Source organism: Panulirus ornatus, chromosome 11 (genome assembly GCF_036320965.1).
Source record: "Panulirus ornatus isolate Po-2019 chromosome 11, ASM3632096v1, whole genome shotgun sequence".
NCBI classification, from domain to species: Eukaryota; Metazoa; Arthropoda; class Malacostraca; order Decapoda; family Palinuridae; genus Panulirus; species Panulirus ornatus.
The window spans coordinates 36,734,976-36,753,394 of record NC_092234.1 but is presented as its reverse complement, the minus strand read 5'-3'; the positions used below and the strand labels follow the sequence as shown (position 1 = coordinate 36,753,394).

Genomic DNA, 18,419 nt, shown 5'->3' with positions numbered 1-18,419 from the left:
TAGGGGAAGAGAGGACCTGAAAAGTGAGTCACTTATTGTTTGTCGATGACACAGCACTGGTGGCTGCTTCGAGTGAGAAACTGCATTAGTTGGTGACTGAGTTTGGAACAGTGTGTGAAAGAAGAAAGTTGAGAGTAAGAATGAAAAGAGGGCTAACAGACTGGATAGCTGAGGTGTGAGTTTGAATGGAGAAAAATTGGAGGAAGTAAAGTGTTTTTATATGTCTGGAGTGGACATGGCAGCGGATGGAACCATGGAAGCGGAAATTAGTCATAGAGTGCGTGAGAGACCGAAGGTTCTGGGAGCGCTGATGGATGTGTGGAAAGAAAGTTTTCTGGGAGGGCAAGAATGGGTATGTTTGAAGTTATAGTAGTCCTAATAATGTTATATGGATGCGAGTCGTGGTTTCAGTTAAGGTGTGCGGAGGAGGATGGATGTGTTGGAGGTGAAGTGTTTGAGGACAATATGTGGTGTGAGGTGGTTTGATCGAGTAAGTTATGAAAGTGTAAGAAAGGGATGTAATTAAAGAGAGTGTGTTTGAGAGAGCAGAAGGTGTGTTGAAATGGTTTGGACATACTGAGAGAATGAGTGAGGAAACGTCGACAAAGAGGATATATGTGTCAGAAGTGGAGGGAATAAGGACAACAGGGAGACCAATTTAAAGATGGAAGTGAAAATGATATTGAGTGATCAGGGCTTGAACATGCAGGAGGGTGAAAGGCGTGCATTGGTTAGAGTGAATTGGAACAATGTGGTTTATAGGATCTGTAGGGCTTGATTATGGATAGGGCGCTATGGTTTTGGTACATTAAGCGTGACAGCCAGAGAATGGTTGTGAGTAGATGCGGCCTTTCTTCGTTTGCTCTGGCGCTACCTCGATAATGCAGGAAACGGCGATCAAGTATGAGGAGAAAAGTATACATAATACCTCAAAGCTATCTTTTATGGATACAATTATTCTTCACAAAGCCCAACATACCAAACACTAAACATGTCTACCGTTAAACGTTTACAACACAGTAATAATAATACTATTGAATATCGTCATCCAGTGATGATGGAATATCGCTAACCTTTATGACACTAGTCTAGCGGTAAACAGATCAGTGAACGTTCATAAAGCTGATCACTAACATGACTAAACTCACTGAGCACGACGGTAGGACTTGAGCACAACTACACAACCACTTGGGCAACATTGACGGATCAGGTCAGGTCATCACACCTAAGGTTTACACAGTCGTGCCAAAGGGTCGTTTGCTTATGCTCAAGGGTTGTACCATCGTGCTCAAAGACCCAGTCGGTACTGACCTTCCTCCCGAGCTTGTACTGGACGCCCACGGCTCTCTTATCCTTGTTGAAGATCACCTGGACTCCCCAGGAGAAAATAAGAAATATTGTCAGTTTTCAGTAATTAAAAAAGAAAAATTACTAAGTTCATTATCAAATGGAAAACAAATATATACGTAACATTTCCTGAATAAAGATGGACGTAGAGATGCAGTTCTCTCTATGAGAAAGGAACGCAAGAGTTAACAAGAGGCGGCGAACTGTGTGTTGGTAGATATTAGAATTTCATTCAGATATATGGATAAGGCAACACTCAACGACATGTTGTCTTTGTGTATTAGGCCAAAACTAGAATATACTTCTCAAGTTTGGTCACCGCACCTCAGGAAACACAAAGATGTGATACAAATGGATAGGAATGTTCAAAGGAGCACAGCGAAGATGATATCGAACCAAGAACGCTGAGTTACATGGACGAGTTAGAGGCCATTAGTGTGTCCACCTTGGAAGAGAGGAGGGGAAAGAGAGATTTGACGACAACCATAAGGTTTTCACACCCCTTTGATGACGTCATAATTGAACAGTTCTTTGGAAGAGTTCGAAGAACCAGTGAAGTTGGGCAGAAAACTTGTAAGAAGAGATGCAAAGAAGTATTTTCATAGTATGACCCGTGGATGACTGGTATAAACCCAGTTATAGGAGACTGTCAGTGGTAAGAGTAAGCAAGTTTAAAAACTTACATGACAAAAAAAATGTTCGAGGTGGGGTTTCACAAGTGGAAATCTCTCCATTTGTGCTGGATAGATAATCAGTTACAAGTGATTAATTACCATTTAAGCCAACCTCCTCTCTGAAGAAGAGGAAACGGTAAGATTGTAACTTTGGGAGAGGATGGAGTATCAAGAGCTTATATAACAGAGTGAGAAATTTGCTAACAGTGAAAAATTCAGTTGAGCTTCCATCAGAGCAGACAGACCGTAAGCAGAGCGAGGGAATAACGAATATGAAATCAGAAGACGCCCAAAGAGGCTACACAGTTGACCAGCCCGACTCAGGGAAAGCCAGACATAGTTATGAGTGTTGGTAAAAGACTGAAAATAATGGATACAAACGTGGGTGGACAAGACTTAATAGAAAAAAAAAGCTGGAATTCAAAAACCGGACTGTGGAAATGAAAGCTGACGTTGGTGAAGGAGATAAGATTACAATCTGTGTGGAGGGAGGTAGCGAGGAGGATAGCAGACTATGTAGGACGAGGACGACTGGTCCTCTTGCGACTTAATGTTTCAAGAAAAATAGTTACGGACGATCACTTAAACTGAACATGTTAGGAAAAATGATCATTAGAAAGACTTGCATAATGTTGTTGTTAATTACAATCCTCCAGAGAACTTTAACGAAGCAGAACTACCACGTGAAGACAGAGAGGCACGCATTTATCAGAGATATCAGAGCCCAAGTACTAAGGAAGTGAAGTTATATGTGAAGTTATAAGTGAAGAAGTACGTTGAGAATATTTGAATTCTTGTACGAGGTAAGAATATTATGGATGTCTTCCACTGTCTCAGTATTTATGTGGCAATAAAACAAATGAGGTCCGTTGCTTACACCATCAACAAGAAATGTGTTGTCATACCTAGAAATGGTCTAAAAGGGAAGCCTCTTCATACAGGAAAGATAGAAGAAATATCACTAAGATAGAATCATGGAGAGTAACAGGGCAACACATGAAGTGACCAGCTCCTGAGCAAAAACATTCCAGACGAGGCACTACAGGTAAAGGGCCCATGACCCCGTCTCGTGCCCAGAACACACTGTATAATGTCCACTTGTATCATGTTGTGTCCAGCAGAGCTGGTGACTGTGGCAGGATTGTGGTGACTAACCTTGAGGACGGTGGCGCCGGTGACGATGTGTAGGTTGGGACCGCGACGCAGCCTGGTTGAGGTAGGCGCGGGCCGTGTGCCATCGCTCCCCGTTCTTGGTGGTGTAGTCTGTGGGCGCAAACCCTGCCGAACACAGTGACATTAGCCCCACTGCCTGCACTAGCCCTCACTGCTGTTGTCAGGATCATGGATGGTCATGATCATGACACAGTATGTATATATAGGTAGCTCATGTAACAGCTGTGATGACACACTATGTATATATAGGTAGCTCATGTAACAGCTGTGATGACACAGTATGTATATATAGGTAGCTCATGTAACAGCTGTGATGACACATATATATACAATCTCGAGTGCAAACTATATATTTTCACATTAATAATAAGTTACGTGTATCATTTCCTGATTTTCCGCCGGAGGCTCGGGATGTTGACCGAGAACTAAGCAGCAAGACGTACGCACCTCCCAGGGTAACAACACCTTGACAACAGCAGCAGAGGCAGGAGATGACGTAGTTCGTTACGGACGAGAATACATAACCTGGATGAGGTGTAGTGGTCCTCATCCGGGAGCTACTTTGCAAACTCATTATTTCACAATGTTGTCGAGATTAACGAAGTCAGTGGACACATTCTCCACCCCTGCCCGCCTGGAGCTGTACACCTCACACTACTTGTGTCAGCTTCACCTGCTCGTGCGATCAATCATTCTTGTTCCGCTTGTTGGCTGCCACCCGCCACACACTGACCCAGACACACACACACACACACACACACACACACACACACACACACACACACACACACACACACACACACACATATCTGCTCAGTCTTTTATCATCAGGTTTTCCTATAATTCACGTCATATATGTTCATCACTTATTCACTAACGTGTATATATTCATGTTCATTATGTATTCTCCAACATGTATGTCTTTGGACACGACGATATTATCCTTAAGAAAGGCAGTACATCTCTTGCTAATGATGACCTGGGCTTTGACCTGACCTTTATGGGTTAGGTCAAAGGCCAGACCATCATATGTAAGGATCGTACCGTCGTGCTCAAAGATCGTCCTGTCATACTCAGAGGTCGTCCCAATGCACCGCCTTGCTTAATGGTCAACACACCTCCACATCTGTGACAAGTTGCCAGCGAACGTTCTGGACGTTGGTGTATAGTTCCTCAGACTGGGTCATGTGGTGGTGGTTGGCAGCGAACGCTCACTCAGGACCACGACTTATGTCCACTCAGTGTGCGAAGATAATGCCAAGCACAACTGACGCGCACATTGGTGATGTATTCCTCACCAGAAGTCTTGACTGAATCACTTTTAAAACCATGACGTGTGTAGTGGTAGATTGTTGCCAAACCCACAAAGTAATGAATATATATATATATATATATATATATATATATATATATATATATTTTTTTTTTTTTTTTTTTTTTTTTTATACTTTGTCGCTGTCTCCCGCGTTTGCGAGGTAGCGCAAGGAAACAGACGAAAGAAATGGCCCACCCCCCCCCCCCATACACATGTACATACACACGTCCACACACGCAAATATACATACCTACACAGCTTTCCATGGTTTACCCCGGACGCTTCACATGCCTTGGTTCAATCCACTGACAGCACGTCAACCCCTGTATACCACATCACTCCAATTCGCTCTATTTCTTGCCCTCCTTTCACCCTCCTGCATGTTCAGGCCCCGATCACACAAAATCCTTTTCACTCCATCTTTCCACCTCCAATTTGGTCTCCCTCTTCTCCTCGTTCCCTCCACCTCCGACACATATATCCTCTTGGTCAATCTTTCCTCACTCATTCTCTCCATGTGCCCAAACCATTTCAAAACACCCTCTTCTGCTCTCTCAACCACGCTCTTTTTATTTCCACACATCTCTCTTACCCTTACGTTACTTACTCGATCAAACCACCTCACACCACACATTGTCCTCAAACATCTCATTTCCAGCACATCCATCCTCCTGCGCACAACTCTATCCATAGCCCACGCCTCGCAACCATACAACATTGTTGGAACCACTATTCCTTCAAACATACCCATTTTTGCTTTCCGGGATAATGTTCTCGACTTCCACACATTTTTCAAGGCTCCCAAAATTTTCGCCCCCTCCCCCACCCTATGATCCACTTCCGCTTCCATGGTTCCATCCGCTGACAGATCCACTCCCAGATATCTAAAACACTTCACTTCCTCCAGTTTTTCTCCATTCAAACTCACCTCCCAATTGACTTGACCCTCAACCCTACTGTACCTAATAACCTTGCTCTTATTCACATTTACTCTTAACTTTCTTCTTCCACACACTTTACCAAACTCCGTCACCAGCTTCTGCAGTTTCTCACATGAATCCGCCATTTCCCGCATTAGCGAGGTAGCGTTAAGAACAGAGGACTGGGCCTTAGAGGGAATATCCTCACCTGGCCCCCTTCTCTGTTCCTTCTTTTGGAAAATTAAAAAAAACGAGAGGAGAGGATTTCCAGCCACCCGCTCCCCCCCCTTTTAGTCGCCTTCTACGACACGCAGGGAATACGTGGGAAGTATTCTTTCTCCCCTATCCCAGGGATATATATATATATATATATATATATATATATATATATATATATATATATATATATATATATATATATATATATATATTCCTTGCGTGTCGTAGAAGGCGACTAAAAGGGGAGGGAGCAGGGGGGGGGGGGCTGGAAATCCTCCCCTTTCTTTTTATTTTTAATTTTCCAAAAGATGGAACAGAGAAGGGGCCAGGTGAGGATATTCTCTCAAAGGCCCAGTCCCATGTTCTTAACGCTACCTCGCTAACACGGAAAATGGCGAATAGTATGAAAAAAAGAAAGAAATATATATATATATATATATATATATATATATATATATATATATATATATATATATATATATATATATATATATACAGAGAGAGAGAGAGAGAGAGAGAGAGAGAGAGAGAGAGAGAGAGAGAGAGAGAGAGACTGACTCACCTATCTGTTCAGGACCGCTGGGGTCGAGGACGCTGAAGCCCAGGTACTGGCCGGCCTCCAGGAAGCTGTTGGTGAAGAGTTGCTTGTCGTTCTTGGGCGTGACTGGCAGGGGACCCCCGTGGCCGTGGAAGCTCTCTGTAACACCACACGTGACTCAGTGACACACACATGCCTGGATAATGACTTGGCCTGGGGTCTGAAACACTTGGATTGGGGTCTGAAACACTTGGTTTGGGGTCTGAAACACTTGGTTTGGGGTTTGAGACGCTTGGCCTGGGGTCTGAGACGCTTGGCATGGAGTCTGAGACGCTTGGCCTGGGGTCTAAGACGCTCGGCCTGGGGTCTGAGACGCTTGTCCTGGGGTCTAAAACACTTGGTCTGGGGTCTTAGACGCTTGAACTGGGGTCTGAGACGCTTGGCCTGGGGTCTGAGACGCTTGGCCTGGGGTCTGAAACACTTGGCCTGGGGTCAGAAACACTTGGCTTGGGGTGTGAGTCATCACCTGCTGGAGACGTGATACACCTGCTTGTGGTCTTTGGTTCATTCGCCACAAAATCGCTATTCATGTACCCGAGTCTTTACCCAACTCTAACTCATATAAGTGTAGTGGCGTTACGTCGAAACCGTTACTCATTATCGGTGTTCGTAAACTGTGACAGGCATTGCAAAATTTTCCCGTGACGTGTCAGCGTTACTCGGGTGTCAGGAACGTTACCAGTGTTATTTTCCTTTGAGATGTGACTCCTCCGTTACCTGAGTCACTCATCTCCTGGAAATGTTATCGAAGTGTGTGAGGTGTACGGTGGGTGGTTGGTAACGTAATATGTGACGGACGTAGCCTCTTAACCTGACGAAGGAGTCACCTTACGTTATGGACACGGCCACCTGACCTTACGCACTCGGCCACATGAACGCGGCCACCTGACCTTACGCACTCGGCCACATGAACGCGGCCACCTGACCTTACGCACTCGGCCACATGAACGCGGCCACCTGACCTTACGCACTCGGCCACATGAACGCGGCCACCTGACCTTACGCACTCGGCCACATGAACGCGGCCACCTGACCTTACGCACTCGGCCACATGAACGCGGCCACCTGACCTTACGCACTCGGCCACATGAACGCGGCCACCTGACCTTACGCACTCGGCCACATGAACGCGGCCACCTGACCTTACGCACTCGGCCACATGAACGCGGCCACCTGACCTTACGCACTCGGCCACATGAACGCGGCCACCTGACCTTACGCACTCGGCCACATGAACGCGGCCACCTGACCTTACGCACTCGGCCACATGAACGCGGCACCTGACCTTACGCACTCGGCCACATGAACGCGGCCACCTGACCTTACGCACTCGGCCACATGAACGCGGCCACCTGACCTTACGCACTCGGCCACATGAACGCGGCCACCTGACCTTACGCACTCGGCCACATGAACGCGGCCACCTGACCTTACGCACTCGGCCACATGAACGCGGCCACCTGACCTTACGCACTCGGCCACATGAACGCGGCCACCTGACCTTACGCACTCGGCCACATGAACGCGGCCACCTGACCTTACGCACTCGGCCACATGAACGCGGCCACCTGACCTTACGCACTCGGCCACATGAACGCGGCCACCTGACCTTACGCACTCGGCCACATGAACGCGGCCACCTGACCTTACGCACTCGGCCACATGAACGCGGCCACCTGACCTTACGCACTCGGCCACATGAACGCGGCCACCTGACCTTACGCACTCGGCCACATGAACACGGCCACCTGACCTTACGCACTCGGCCACATGAACGCGGCCACCTGACCTTACGCACTCGGCCACATGAACACGGCCACCTGACCTTACGCACTCGGCCACCTGACCTTACGCACTCGGCCACATGAACGCGGCCACCTGACCTTACGCACTCGGCCACATAAACACGGCCACCTGACCTTACGCACTCGGCCACATGAACGCGGCCACCTGACCTTACGCACTCGGCCACATAAACACGGCCACCTGACCTTACGCACTCGGCCACATGAACGCGGCCACCTGACCTTACGCACTCGGCCACATGAACACGGCCACCTGACCTTACGCACTCGGCCACATGAACGTGGCCACCTGACCTTACGTACTCGGCCACATAAACACGGCCACCTGACCTTACGCACTCGGCCACCTGACCTTACGCACTCGGCCACATGAACGCGGCCACCTGACCTTACGCACTCGGCCACATGAACGCGGCCACCTGACATTACGCACTCGGCCACATGAACGTGGCCACCTGACCTTACGTACTCGGCCACATAAACACGGCCACCTGACCTTACGCACTCGGCCACATGAACGCGGCCACCTGACCTTACGCACTCGGCCACATGAACACGGCCACCTGACCTTACGCACTCGGCCACATGAACGTGGCCACCTGACCTTACGTACTCGGCCACATAAACACGGCCACCTGACCTTACGCACTCGGCCACATGAACGCGGCCACCTGACCTTACGCACTCGGCCACATGAACGCGGCCACCTGACCTTACGCACTCGGCCACATGAACGCGGCCACCTGACATTACGCACTCGGCCACATGAACGTGGCCACCTGACCTTACGTACTCGGCCACATGAACGCGGCCACCTGACCTTACGCACTCGGCCACATGAACGCGGCCACCTGACCTTACGCACTCGGCCACATGAACGCGGCCACCTGACATTACGCACTCGGCCACATGAACGTGGCCACCTGACCTTACGTACTCGGCCACATGAACGCGGCCACCTGACCTTACGCACTCGGCCACATGAACGCGGCCACCTGACCTTACGCACTCGGCCACATGAACGTGGCCACCTGACCTTACGCACTCGGCCACATGAACGCGGCCACCTGACCTTACGCACTCGGCCACATGAACGCGGCCACCTGACCTTACGCACTCGGCCACATGAACGCGGCCACCTGACATTACGCACTCGGCCACATGAACGTGGCCACCTGACCTTACGTACTCGGCCACATGAACGCGGCCACCTGACCTTACGCACTCGGCCACATGAACGCGGCCACCTGACCTTACGCACTCGGCCACATGAACGCGGCCACCTGACATTACGCACTCGGCCACATGAACGTGGCCACCTGACCTTACGTACTCGGCCACATGAACGCGGCCACCTGACCTTACGCACTCGGCCACATGAACGCGGCCACTTGACCTTTCGGACGGCGGCACTTGATGTTACGAATATGGACGAGAACAATGTGAGGGGAGTTGGTGTTACAGTGAGCAGAGCAACATTACAGGTGCGGGCTGGACCACTGACGTACACACATAGGGTTAACCGTTCTGTGGTCACTTTACCATGACTGTGCCCAGAAGGCCTTGATGATGGTCGCAGGTTTGGCTTCTCTAACGTAAACCAGAGTCAAAGCTCAATCACAGATAAGCAGACCGTATGAACACTACGCTTAACTTTCCCCGGTAGAAATGTACCAGAATATACTGTCTTCTGTGTTCCCCACGTGATGAACTTTCTCCCTAAAGGAATTGTATTTGGAGCTTTGTCACCTGAAAACTCAAACAACAATTCTTTTATCTTGATTTTCTGTATCAATTTTAGGACTTAAGGAAATGATTTAGAAGAACGTATTCACGTACTTTCAGATGATAGGATTAAAACTTGTGTGGCTTTCAGCGGTGGACACGACCGCCGCAAATGGACGCCAGTAGACCATAAAAAAGACATATTCTTTTGCGATAACGTCAGAAATTAGGTAAACATTGGCTTCCAGAGGAAGTGAAGTGGCGTTTCGTAGGTTCTGTTGATTTTCGTGCGTGTTTGCCTTGATTTACGATATGTAGCTACAGATTTTCCGTCATTTTCGATTCCCTGTCAACTTTATAGTTATGAACTGGCTACGTGTACACTACTTATCCCAGAGTCAGCCATGCTGATATTAGAAGAGTCATCCATGACTGGCTGATGTGAATGTCGTGGCTGTTCGTAAGTTAAACTGTACTGAACTGTTATTCACCAGTCGATGTTCTGGTGGAGGTGGTAGGTATGTATCAGCCGTATGAGGGCGGCTGGAGAGTGTGACCCAGGCTGTACAACAGCGAATGTACCACGCCCCTCAAGCTGACTCGAGTGATGACATACACAACGTTAATAGTAACTCATATGAAAGTTTAAGACATGCAGTGCGGGAGGGAGGAATCGTTTACTGCGACATAGAGGGATCATTTCTGTTTCTTTAAGGGTTGAGGTATACGTTAGCCTGTCTTCCAAAGATGAGGAATGAAGAAGTAGATACGTAGCTTGACCCTGAGGACCTTGTGAAGGACTAGGGTTGGCTGCAGGTCACATTCCTTTAAAGATTAAAAGAAAAGATGCCATGCAGGCCGGGGAGTTGGGTGCTACAGACCAGATCAGATACTAAACATAGATCTTAAAGGATATTACGGTAATGGGTTTGTGGGGGAATCGAGTGTGTAGGTCAAGAAGGGAACTCCATGAAGGAAACTGAGGAGGTTTGTTCGCTTGGGATACAGTGGCTGTGTTGGGGATCAAGACGAGGCACAGGGAAGGTTAGAAACATGAATTAGATGGTTCATTGACAAGAGAAATCTGGCAATAATGCGAACGTAAGTACATACACATGTAATCACACAAACTCAAACAAGTTAATGGCATATTTAAACTCATATGATCTTATCAAAGTCCACATAACCACACCAACACATACATTAGAGCTCAGTAGCCAGGAACTAGGGCATTTTGGTAAGAGGTTCAGTGAAATGTGTAATGCAGGAATGTGAGTACCTGTAGCCTCAGATACAGAGGGAGGGTGAAGAACGAGGGGAGAATGGTTTAACTCAAGCTGTCAAAAAACGGAGGAAGTTGAAGATTTACTGTGAGGATACAGACTCAAGCCAGCCAGCATTTGCAAGGCACAAGAGAGCAAGACACGAGTACAGCAGGTAAGAAAAGAAGGAACAAAGAAACCTTTGAAAATGATATTGTGGGCAAGGTATGAGACATTCCAAACGTTTGTCTTAGGATTAACAGGCGTCTTTTGTCAGTTAAAGACTAGCCAATCAGGCTAAGGAATTCAGAGGGAAGAGTTGAAGAGGATGGTGTAAGCATATGTGAAGGACTGAATCACAAGTTCAAACGTGGTTTCATGGTAGGAAACCCTGTGTCCTCCAACAACAATGAGACAGAATAGGGAGGCGTGTCTCAGAAAACAATGAGGTATCTCGGAAAGACATTTATAGATGACTAAAGGGTGTTGACCCGGACACTTGACATGATGTGTGCACATACACTTGACATATGTGCACATACACTTGACATGATATGTGCACATGCACTGGACATGATGTGTGCACATACACTTGACATGATGTGTGCACATACACTTGACATGATGTGTGCACATACATTTGACATGATGTGTGCACATACACTTGACATGATGTGTGCACTTACACTTAACATGCCTCTTAAATTCCTTTCAAGAAGTCGTTGGTATAAAGCAAAGTGTCAAGGAGGAGGAAGAGGGCAATTGTCATACCTCTCTTATCATAAGACATAAAACCGGGAAGAGTCATTGAACTACAAACCAGTTTCCCTGACGAGCGTGGTCTGTAAGGTACTGGAAAAGATAATCAGGATGAAAATGGATGACTCCCAGCAGAAGAGAAACCATCTAGTTAGAAACAACACGGTCTCAGGGAGAGGAGCTCATGTGTGGCGAAGGCTTGGTGGACTGTTTAAATCTGGAGTGCCAGATGGCATATGACAGTGTGCCACATGGATGCTGAGTAAGAGGTTGGGTCATCAGGCAAGAACAGAGGACACGCCTTCGACGGAGAGATTATGTTAGTGGAAGGGAACAAAGGCTGCAGAACAAAGCCTTCTCAAAATGGGTTGAGGTAACCAGTAGGGTGCCGTAGGGTTCTTTTCTGGGACCATTGTACTTCTTGATGTACGAGAGTGACTTGCCAAAAGGCATGGACTCCAACCTGAATATGTGTGCAGACGAGGCAAAGGTCATGGGGGAAGCGAAAACTGAGGAGGATTGCATCAGCTTTTTAGACAGACTCCGAAGTTGGTCTTTTACGTGATCGATGAAATTTAGCTCCAGTAAGTGTTAAGTAATGAGGGTAAGTAACAGCGAAAGGCCTCGTTATAAGTATTATCTTGCAGCAGATAAACTGTAGGAAACTGTGTGATACACACTTCGTAGTCGACATGGTCCCTAACCTGCCTTTAGAGTTTTACCTTAGGAGAATAGTTAAAGGGACCAACTGTCTGTGGGTAGTTAGGTTCATGGATCAGATAATATTCAACCAACTGTCCGCTTCCTGCAAAAGGCCAAAACGAAAATATGCTTCTTAAGTTTGGTCGTTGCACTGAAAAGAAGCACAGATAGCTAATAGAGAAGGTCAAAAGGAAGACAAAAAAAGGAATGTGGCGGAATTAAGTAGAGCTGATTGACAGGGAAAAGCTAGAGAGACTAAATTTTTCTGTCATGGAAGAGAGAAGGGTGAGGGGTGATCTGATCACCATCTATATGTTTCTGAACCAGTGATGAAGACAATGAAATATTCTTGGAAATATGTGTCGATAGACCAACCAGAGGACATAACATGAAATTAAGTAAGCAGCTTGTTAAGAAAGATGCAAAGAATTACATTCATGATATAAATGTTGGACGAGCGGAATAGATGACTGAAGAAACAGTAAATGTGACCAGCGCACAGAAGCTGAACAATTCGTGTGACGATAGAGACTGTTCAGGAGATGGGGTCCCATGTGTGTAAAAGCCTCTGCTCGTACTATACAAATAAGTAAACACACATACAATTGCACACACTAGAGACAAAGTGAGGACAATAAAAGGGGAATGAGTGTGTATGTGTGTGTGTGTGTGTGTGTGTGTGTGTGTGTGTGTTCATTCCCTACCACGACCAGTGAAGCGTCACTCACCTGTAGCAGGCAGAGGCCCTCCCCTGTAGTCTTCGGCCTTCCTGAAGTACGGAAGGACGGAATCGTAGTCCCAGCCGGGGTTGCCCAGGGCGGCCCAGTGGTCGAAGTCGCGCCTGTTGCCACGCACGTACAGCATGCCATTGATGGCTGACGACCCGCCCAGGACACGACCCTGGGGCACCGGGCTGCTCTGTGGGGGAAGGAGACGGGTGGTCAGAGGGAGGGGAGAGAAAGAGATGTGGGAGAGTAAGAATATCTTGTAATAATCCCACACATTGCTATAAACCCCGAGAGATACAAACCAGGAATATAAATATATATATATATATATATATATATATATATATATATATATATATATATATATATATATATATATATATATATATATTTATTCATTTTATTTATTTATTATACTTTGTCGCTGTCTACCGCGTTAGCAAGGTAGCGCAAGGAAACAAACGAAAGAATGACCCAACCCACCCACATACGCATGTACATACATGCATACACGTCCACACACGCACATATACATGCCAATACATTTCAAAGTATACATATGTATACATACCAGACATATACATATGCACACATGTACATAATTCATACTTGCTGCCCTTATTCATTCCCGTCACCACCCCGCCACACATGAAATAACAACCCCCTCCCCCCGCACGCGCGCGAGGATGAAGGCAGCAAGTATGGATATGTACATGTGTATATATGTATATGTATGTGTATATATATGTATGTATACGTTGAAATGTATAGGTATGTGTATGTGCGTGTGTGGGCTTTTATGTATATAAATGTGTATGTGGGTGAGTTGGGCCATTCCTCGTCTGTTTCCTTGCGCTTCTTCGCTAACGCGGGTGATGGCGATTACGTGTAATATATATATATATATATATATATATATATATATATATATATATATATATATATATATCTATATAAAATGATCATTATCTTGTGGAGGTGAAGGTGAAGATTTGTAGAGGTTTTCAGAAAAGAAGAGAGAATGTTTGGGTGAAGAGAGTGGTGAGAGTAAGTGAGCTTGGGAAGGAGACTTGTGTGAGGAAGTACCAGGAGAGACTGAGGACAGAATGGAAAAAGGTGAGAACAAAGGACGTAAGGGGAGAGGGGGAGGAATGGGATGTATTTAGGGAAGCAGTGATGGCTTGCGCAAAAGATGCTTGTGACATGAGAAGCGTGGGAGGTGAGCAGATTAGAAAAGGCAGTGAGTGGTGGGATAAAGAAGTAAGATTATTCGTGAAAGAGAAAAGAGAGGCATTTGGACGATTTTTGCAGGGAAATAATGCAAATGAGTGGGAGATGTATAAAAGAAAGAGGCAGGAGGTCAAGAGAAAGGTGCAAGAGGTGAAAAAGAGGGCAAATGAGAGTTGGGGTGAGAGAGTTTCATTAAATTTTAGGGAGAATAAAAAAGATATTTTGGAAGGAGGTAAATAAAGTGCGTAAGACAAGGGGACAAATGGGAAAGTCAGTGAAGGGGACTAATGGGGAGGTGATAACATGTAGTGGTGATGTGAGGAGGAGATGGAGTGAGTATTTTGAAGGACTGTTGAATGTGTTTGATGATAGAGTGGCAGATATAGGGTGTTTTGGTCGAGGTGGTGTGCAAAGTGAGAGGGTTTGGGAGAATGATTTGGTAAACAGAGAAGAGGTAGTAAAAGCATTGCGGAAGATGAAAGCCGGCAAGGCAGCGGATTTGGATGGTATTGCAGTGGAATGTATTAAAAAAGGGATGACTGTATTGTTGACTGGTTGGTAAGGTTATTTAATGTATGTATGATTCATGGTGAGGTGCCTGAGGATTGGCGGAATGCTTGCGTAGTGCCATTGCACAAAGGCAAAGGGGATAAAAGTGAATGCTCAAATTACAGAGGTATAAGTTTGTTAAGTATTCCTGGTAAATTATATGGGAGGGTATTGATTGAGAGGGTGAAGGCATGTACAGAACATCCGATTGGGGAAGAGCAGTGTGGTTTCAGAAGTGGTAGAGGATGTGTGGATTAGGTGTTTGCTTTGAAGAATGTATGTGAGAAATACTTAGAAAAGCAAATGGATTAGTATGTAGCATTTATGGATCTGGAGAAGGCATATGATACGAGTTGATAGAGATGCTCTGTGGAAGGTATTAAGAATATATGGTGTGGGAGGCAAGTTGTTACAAGCAGTGAAAAGTTTTTATCGAGGATGTAAGGCATATATACGTATAGGAAGAGAGGAAAGTGATTGGTTCTCAGTGAATGTTGGTTTGCAGCAGGGGTGTGTAATGTCTCCATGGTTTGATTTGTTTATGGATGGGGTTGTTAGGGAGGTGAATGCAAGAGTTTTGGAAAGAGGGGCAAGTATGCAGTCTGTTGTGGATGAGAGAGCTTGGGAAGTGAGTCAGTTGTTGTTCGCTGATGATACAGCGCTGGTGGCTGATTCATGTGAGAAACTGCAGAAGCTGGTGTCTGAGTCTGGTAAAGTGTGTGAAAGAAGAGAGCTGAGAGTAGATGTGAATAAGAGCAAGGTTATTAGGTACAGTAGGGTTGAGGGACAAGTCAATTGGGAGGTAAGTTTGAATGAAGAAAAACTGGAGGAAGTGAAGTGTTTTGGATATCTAGGAGTGGATTTGGCAGCAGATGGAACCATGGAAGCGGAAGTGAATCATAGGGTGGGGGAGGGGACGAAAGTTCTGGGAGCATTGAAGAATGTGTTGAAGTCGAGAACATTATCTCGGAAAGCAAAAATGGGTATGTTTGTAGGAATAATGATTCCAACAATGTTATATGGTTGCGAGGCGTGGGCTATAGATAGAGTTGTGCGGATGAGGGTGGATGTGTTGAAAATGAGATGTTTGAGGACAATATGTGGTGTGATTTGGTTTGATTGAGTAAGTAATCATAGGATAAGAGATGTGTGGTAATAAAAAGAGTGTGGTTGAGAGAGAAGAAGAGGGTGTTTTGAAGTGGTTTGGTCTCATGGAGAGAATGAGTGAGGAAAGATTGACCAAGAGGATATATGTGTCAAAGGTGGACGGAGCGAGGAGAAGTGGGAGACCAAATTGGAGGTGGAAGGATGGAGTGAAAAAGATTTTGAGTGATCGGGGCCTGAACATGCAGGAGGGTGAAAGGCGTGCAAGGAATAGAGTGAATTGGAACGATGTGGTATACCGGAGTCGACGTGCTGTCAGTGGATTGAACCAGGGCATGTGAAGTGTCTGGGGTAAACCATGGAAAGTTTTGTGGGGCCTAGATGTGGAAAGGGAGCTATGGTTTCGGTGCATTGGACGTGATAGCTAGAGACGATTGAGTGTGAACGAATGTGGCCTTTGTTGTCTTTTCCTAGCGCTACCTCTCGCGCGCGCGGGGGGAGGGGGTTGTCATTTTCATGTGTGGCGGGGTGGCGACGAAATGGATGAAGGCAGTAAGTATGGATATGTACATATGTATATATGCATATGTTTGTATGTATATATGGATGTGTGGGCGTTTATGTATATACATGTGTATATGGGTGGATTGGGCTATTATCTCGTGTGTTTCCTTGCGCTACCTCGCTAATGGGGGAGACAGCGACTAAGTATAATGAATAGAAGAAATAGTATATATATATGTGTATATATATATATATATATATATATATATATATATATATATATATATATATATATATATATATATAAATAATAAAAAAAGAGCGTGGTTGAGAGAGCAGAAGAGGATGTTTTGAAATGGTTTGGGCACATGGAGAGAATGAGTGAGGAAAGATTGACCAAGAGGATATATGTGTCGGAGGTAGAGGGAACGAGGAGAAGAGGGAGACCAAATTGGAGGTGGAAAGATGGAGTGAAAAAGATTTTGTGTGATCGGGGCCTGAACATGCAGGAGGGTGAAAGGAGGGCAAGGAATAGAGTAAATTGGAGCGATGTGGTATACCAGGGTTGACGTGCTGTCAGTGGATTGAATCAAGGCATGTGAAGCGTCTGGGGTAAACCATGGAAAGCTGTGTAGGTATGTATATTTGCGTGTGTGAACGTATGTATATACATGTGTATGGGGGTGGGTTGGGCCATTTCTTTCGTCTGTTTCCTTGCGCTACCTCGCAAACGCGGGAGACAGCGACAAAGCAAAAAAAAAAAAAAAAATATATGTATATATATATATATATATATATATATATATATATATATATATATATATATATATATATATATATAGCATTAATGGAAGTACCTTGATAAGGGCCTCAGCCTTCCGTACTGTCTCAGTTAACATAAGAAACAAGAAGGTAATATAAAATGTGCAAATTCCTTCGTTTTGACGGACGTGTCAGCGACGTTAGTACACTGCTTTCTCGTGATCATTTTTGCTTGATTTCAGCATCACTTATTTTGTCGTCTGTGACTTAGGAACATTACTTTGGGACAGACTGACATTGAACAACCTTCCTAGTATAAGACTGAAATAACAGTGATAGATAAGTCTTATATTTTCTACAAGTCGCCGTGTACATGTTGATCATATCGGTGAATAATTCAGTGAGATTTGTCAGCGAGGAACAAGTGGGTCGAAAGCCACTGTGTTGAGAGTTGATGATGGAATTGTGGTCTTGTAAATGATTTAGTGTTGCTTCAGTGTCAGTTTCCTTACGTCTGGCAACTGCACATATCGGAGAGGTTACGATTGTTGCTGACCATCGGTGTTACAGTGGCAAGCCTCCAATCCTCTGCAGATTCCCTTGTGTCTATTAACTCTTTGAAAAGAGTACTTAAGGCCTTAACTGTTACCTTATCTTATCTTCGGCTCTTTTCGTTGTTCTCGAATAAAACTTACTAAGGCCTATCGTTTTGTTGACTCCATTTTATCGAATGTTGACAGCATAACTTGATTACGTTTTGCCGTGTGTTACAAAATGTTTATCCTCCGCCAGCGATGGGACCGCAACTTGAACACGACTTGTATAGCGTCTGGTAAATCCGGAAATCCGGATTCAAGAAAAATTGTCAGAGGGTTTTGCTAAGGCTTCTTCATCATGAACGTAGCCGTCGTGGCCCGTCAGTAACGGACCAGTTGTTCAGGGTATAAAAAGCCCATCAGTTTTCCCCGTAGGGAAAGCCTGTGTCAGTATACGAAAGGCAAAGAATAGCAGATTTAGCAGCCTTTGTCTTAGCCCCTCACCGC

The 18,419-nt window shown here is 45.6% G+C and overlaps 1 protein-coding gene across 1 annotated transcript in view; it reads right to left on the bottom strand.

Annotated features, from left to right (window-relative positions):
• Window positions 1-18,419, bottom strand: part of LOC139751404 (glucose dehydrogenase [FAD, quinone]-like) — a 112,623-nt gene that overhangs the window by 33,322 nt on the left and 60,882 nt on the right. Inside the window, 5 exon segments of the mRNA XM_071666791.1 lie at window positions 1,312-1,368; window positions 3,177-3,212; window positions 3,214-3,299; window positions 6,211-6,345; window positions 13,228-13,417. Of these exon segments, the coding sequence (XP_071522892.1) occupies window positions 1,312-1,368; window positions 3,177-3,212; window positions 3,214-3,299; window positions 6,211-6,345; window positions 13,228-13,417 (504 nt within the window).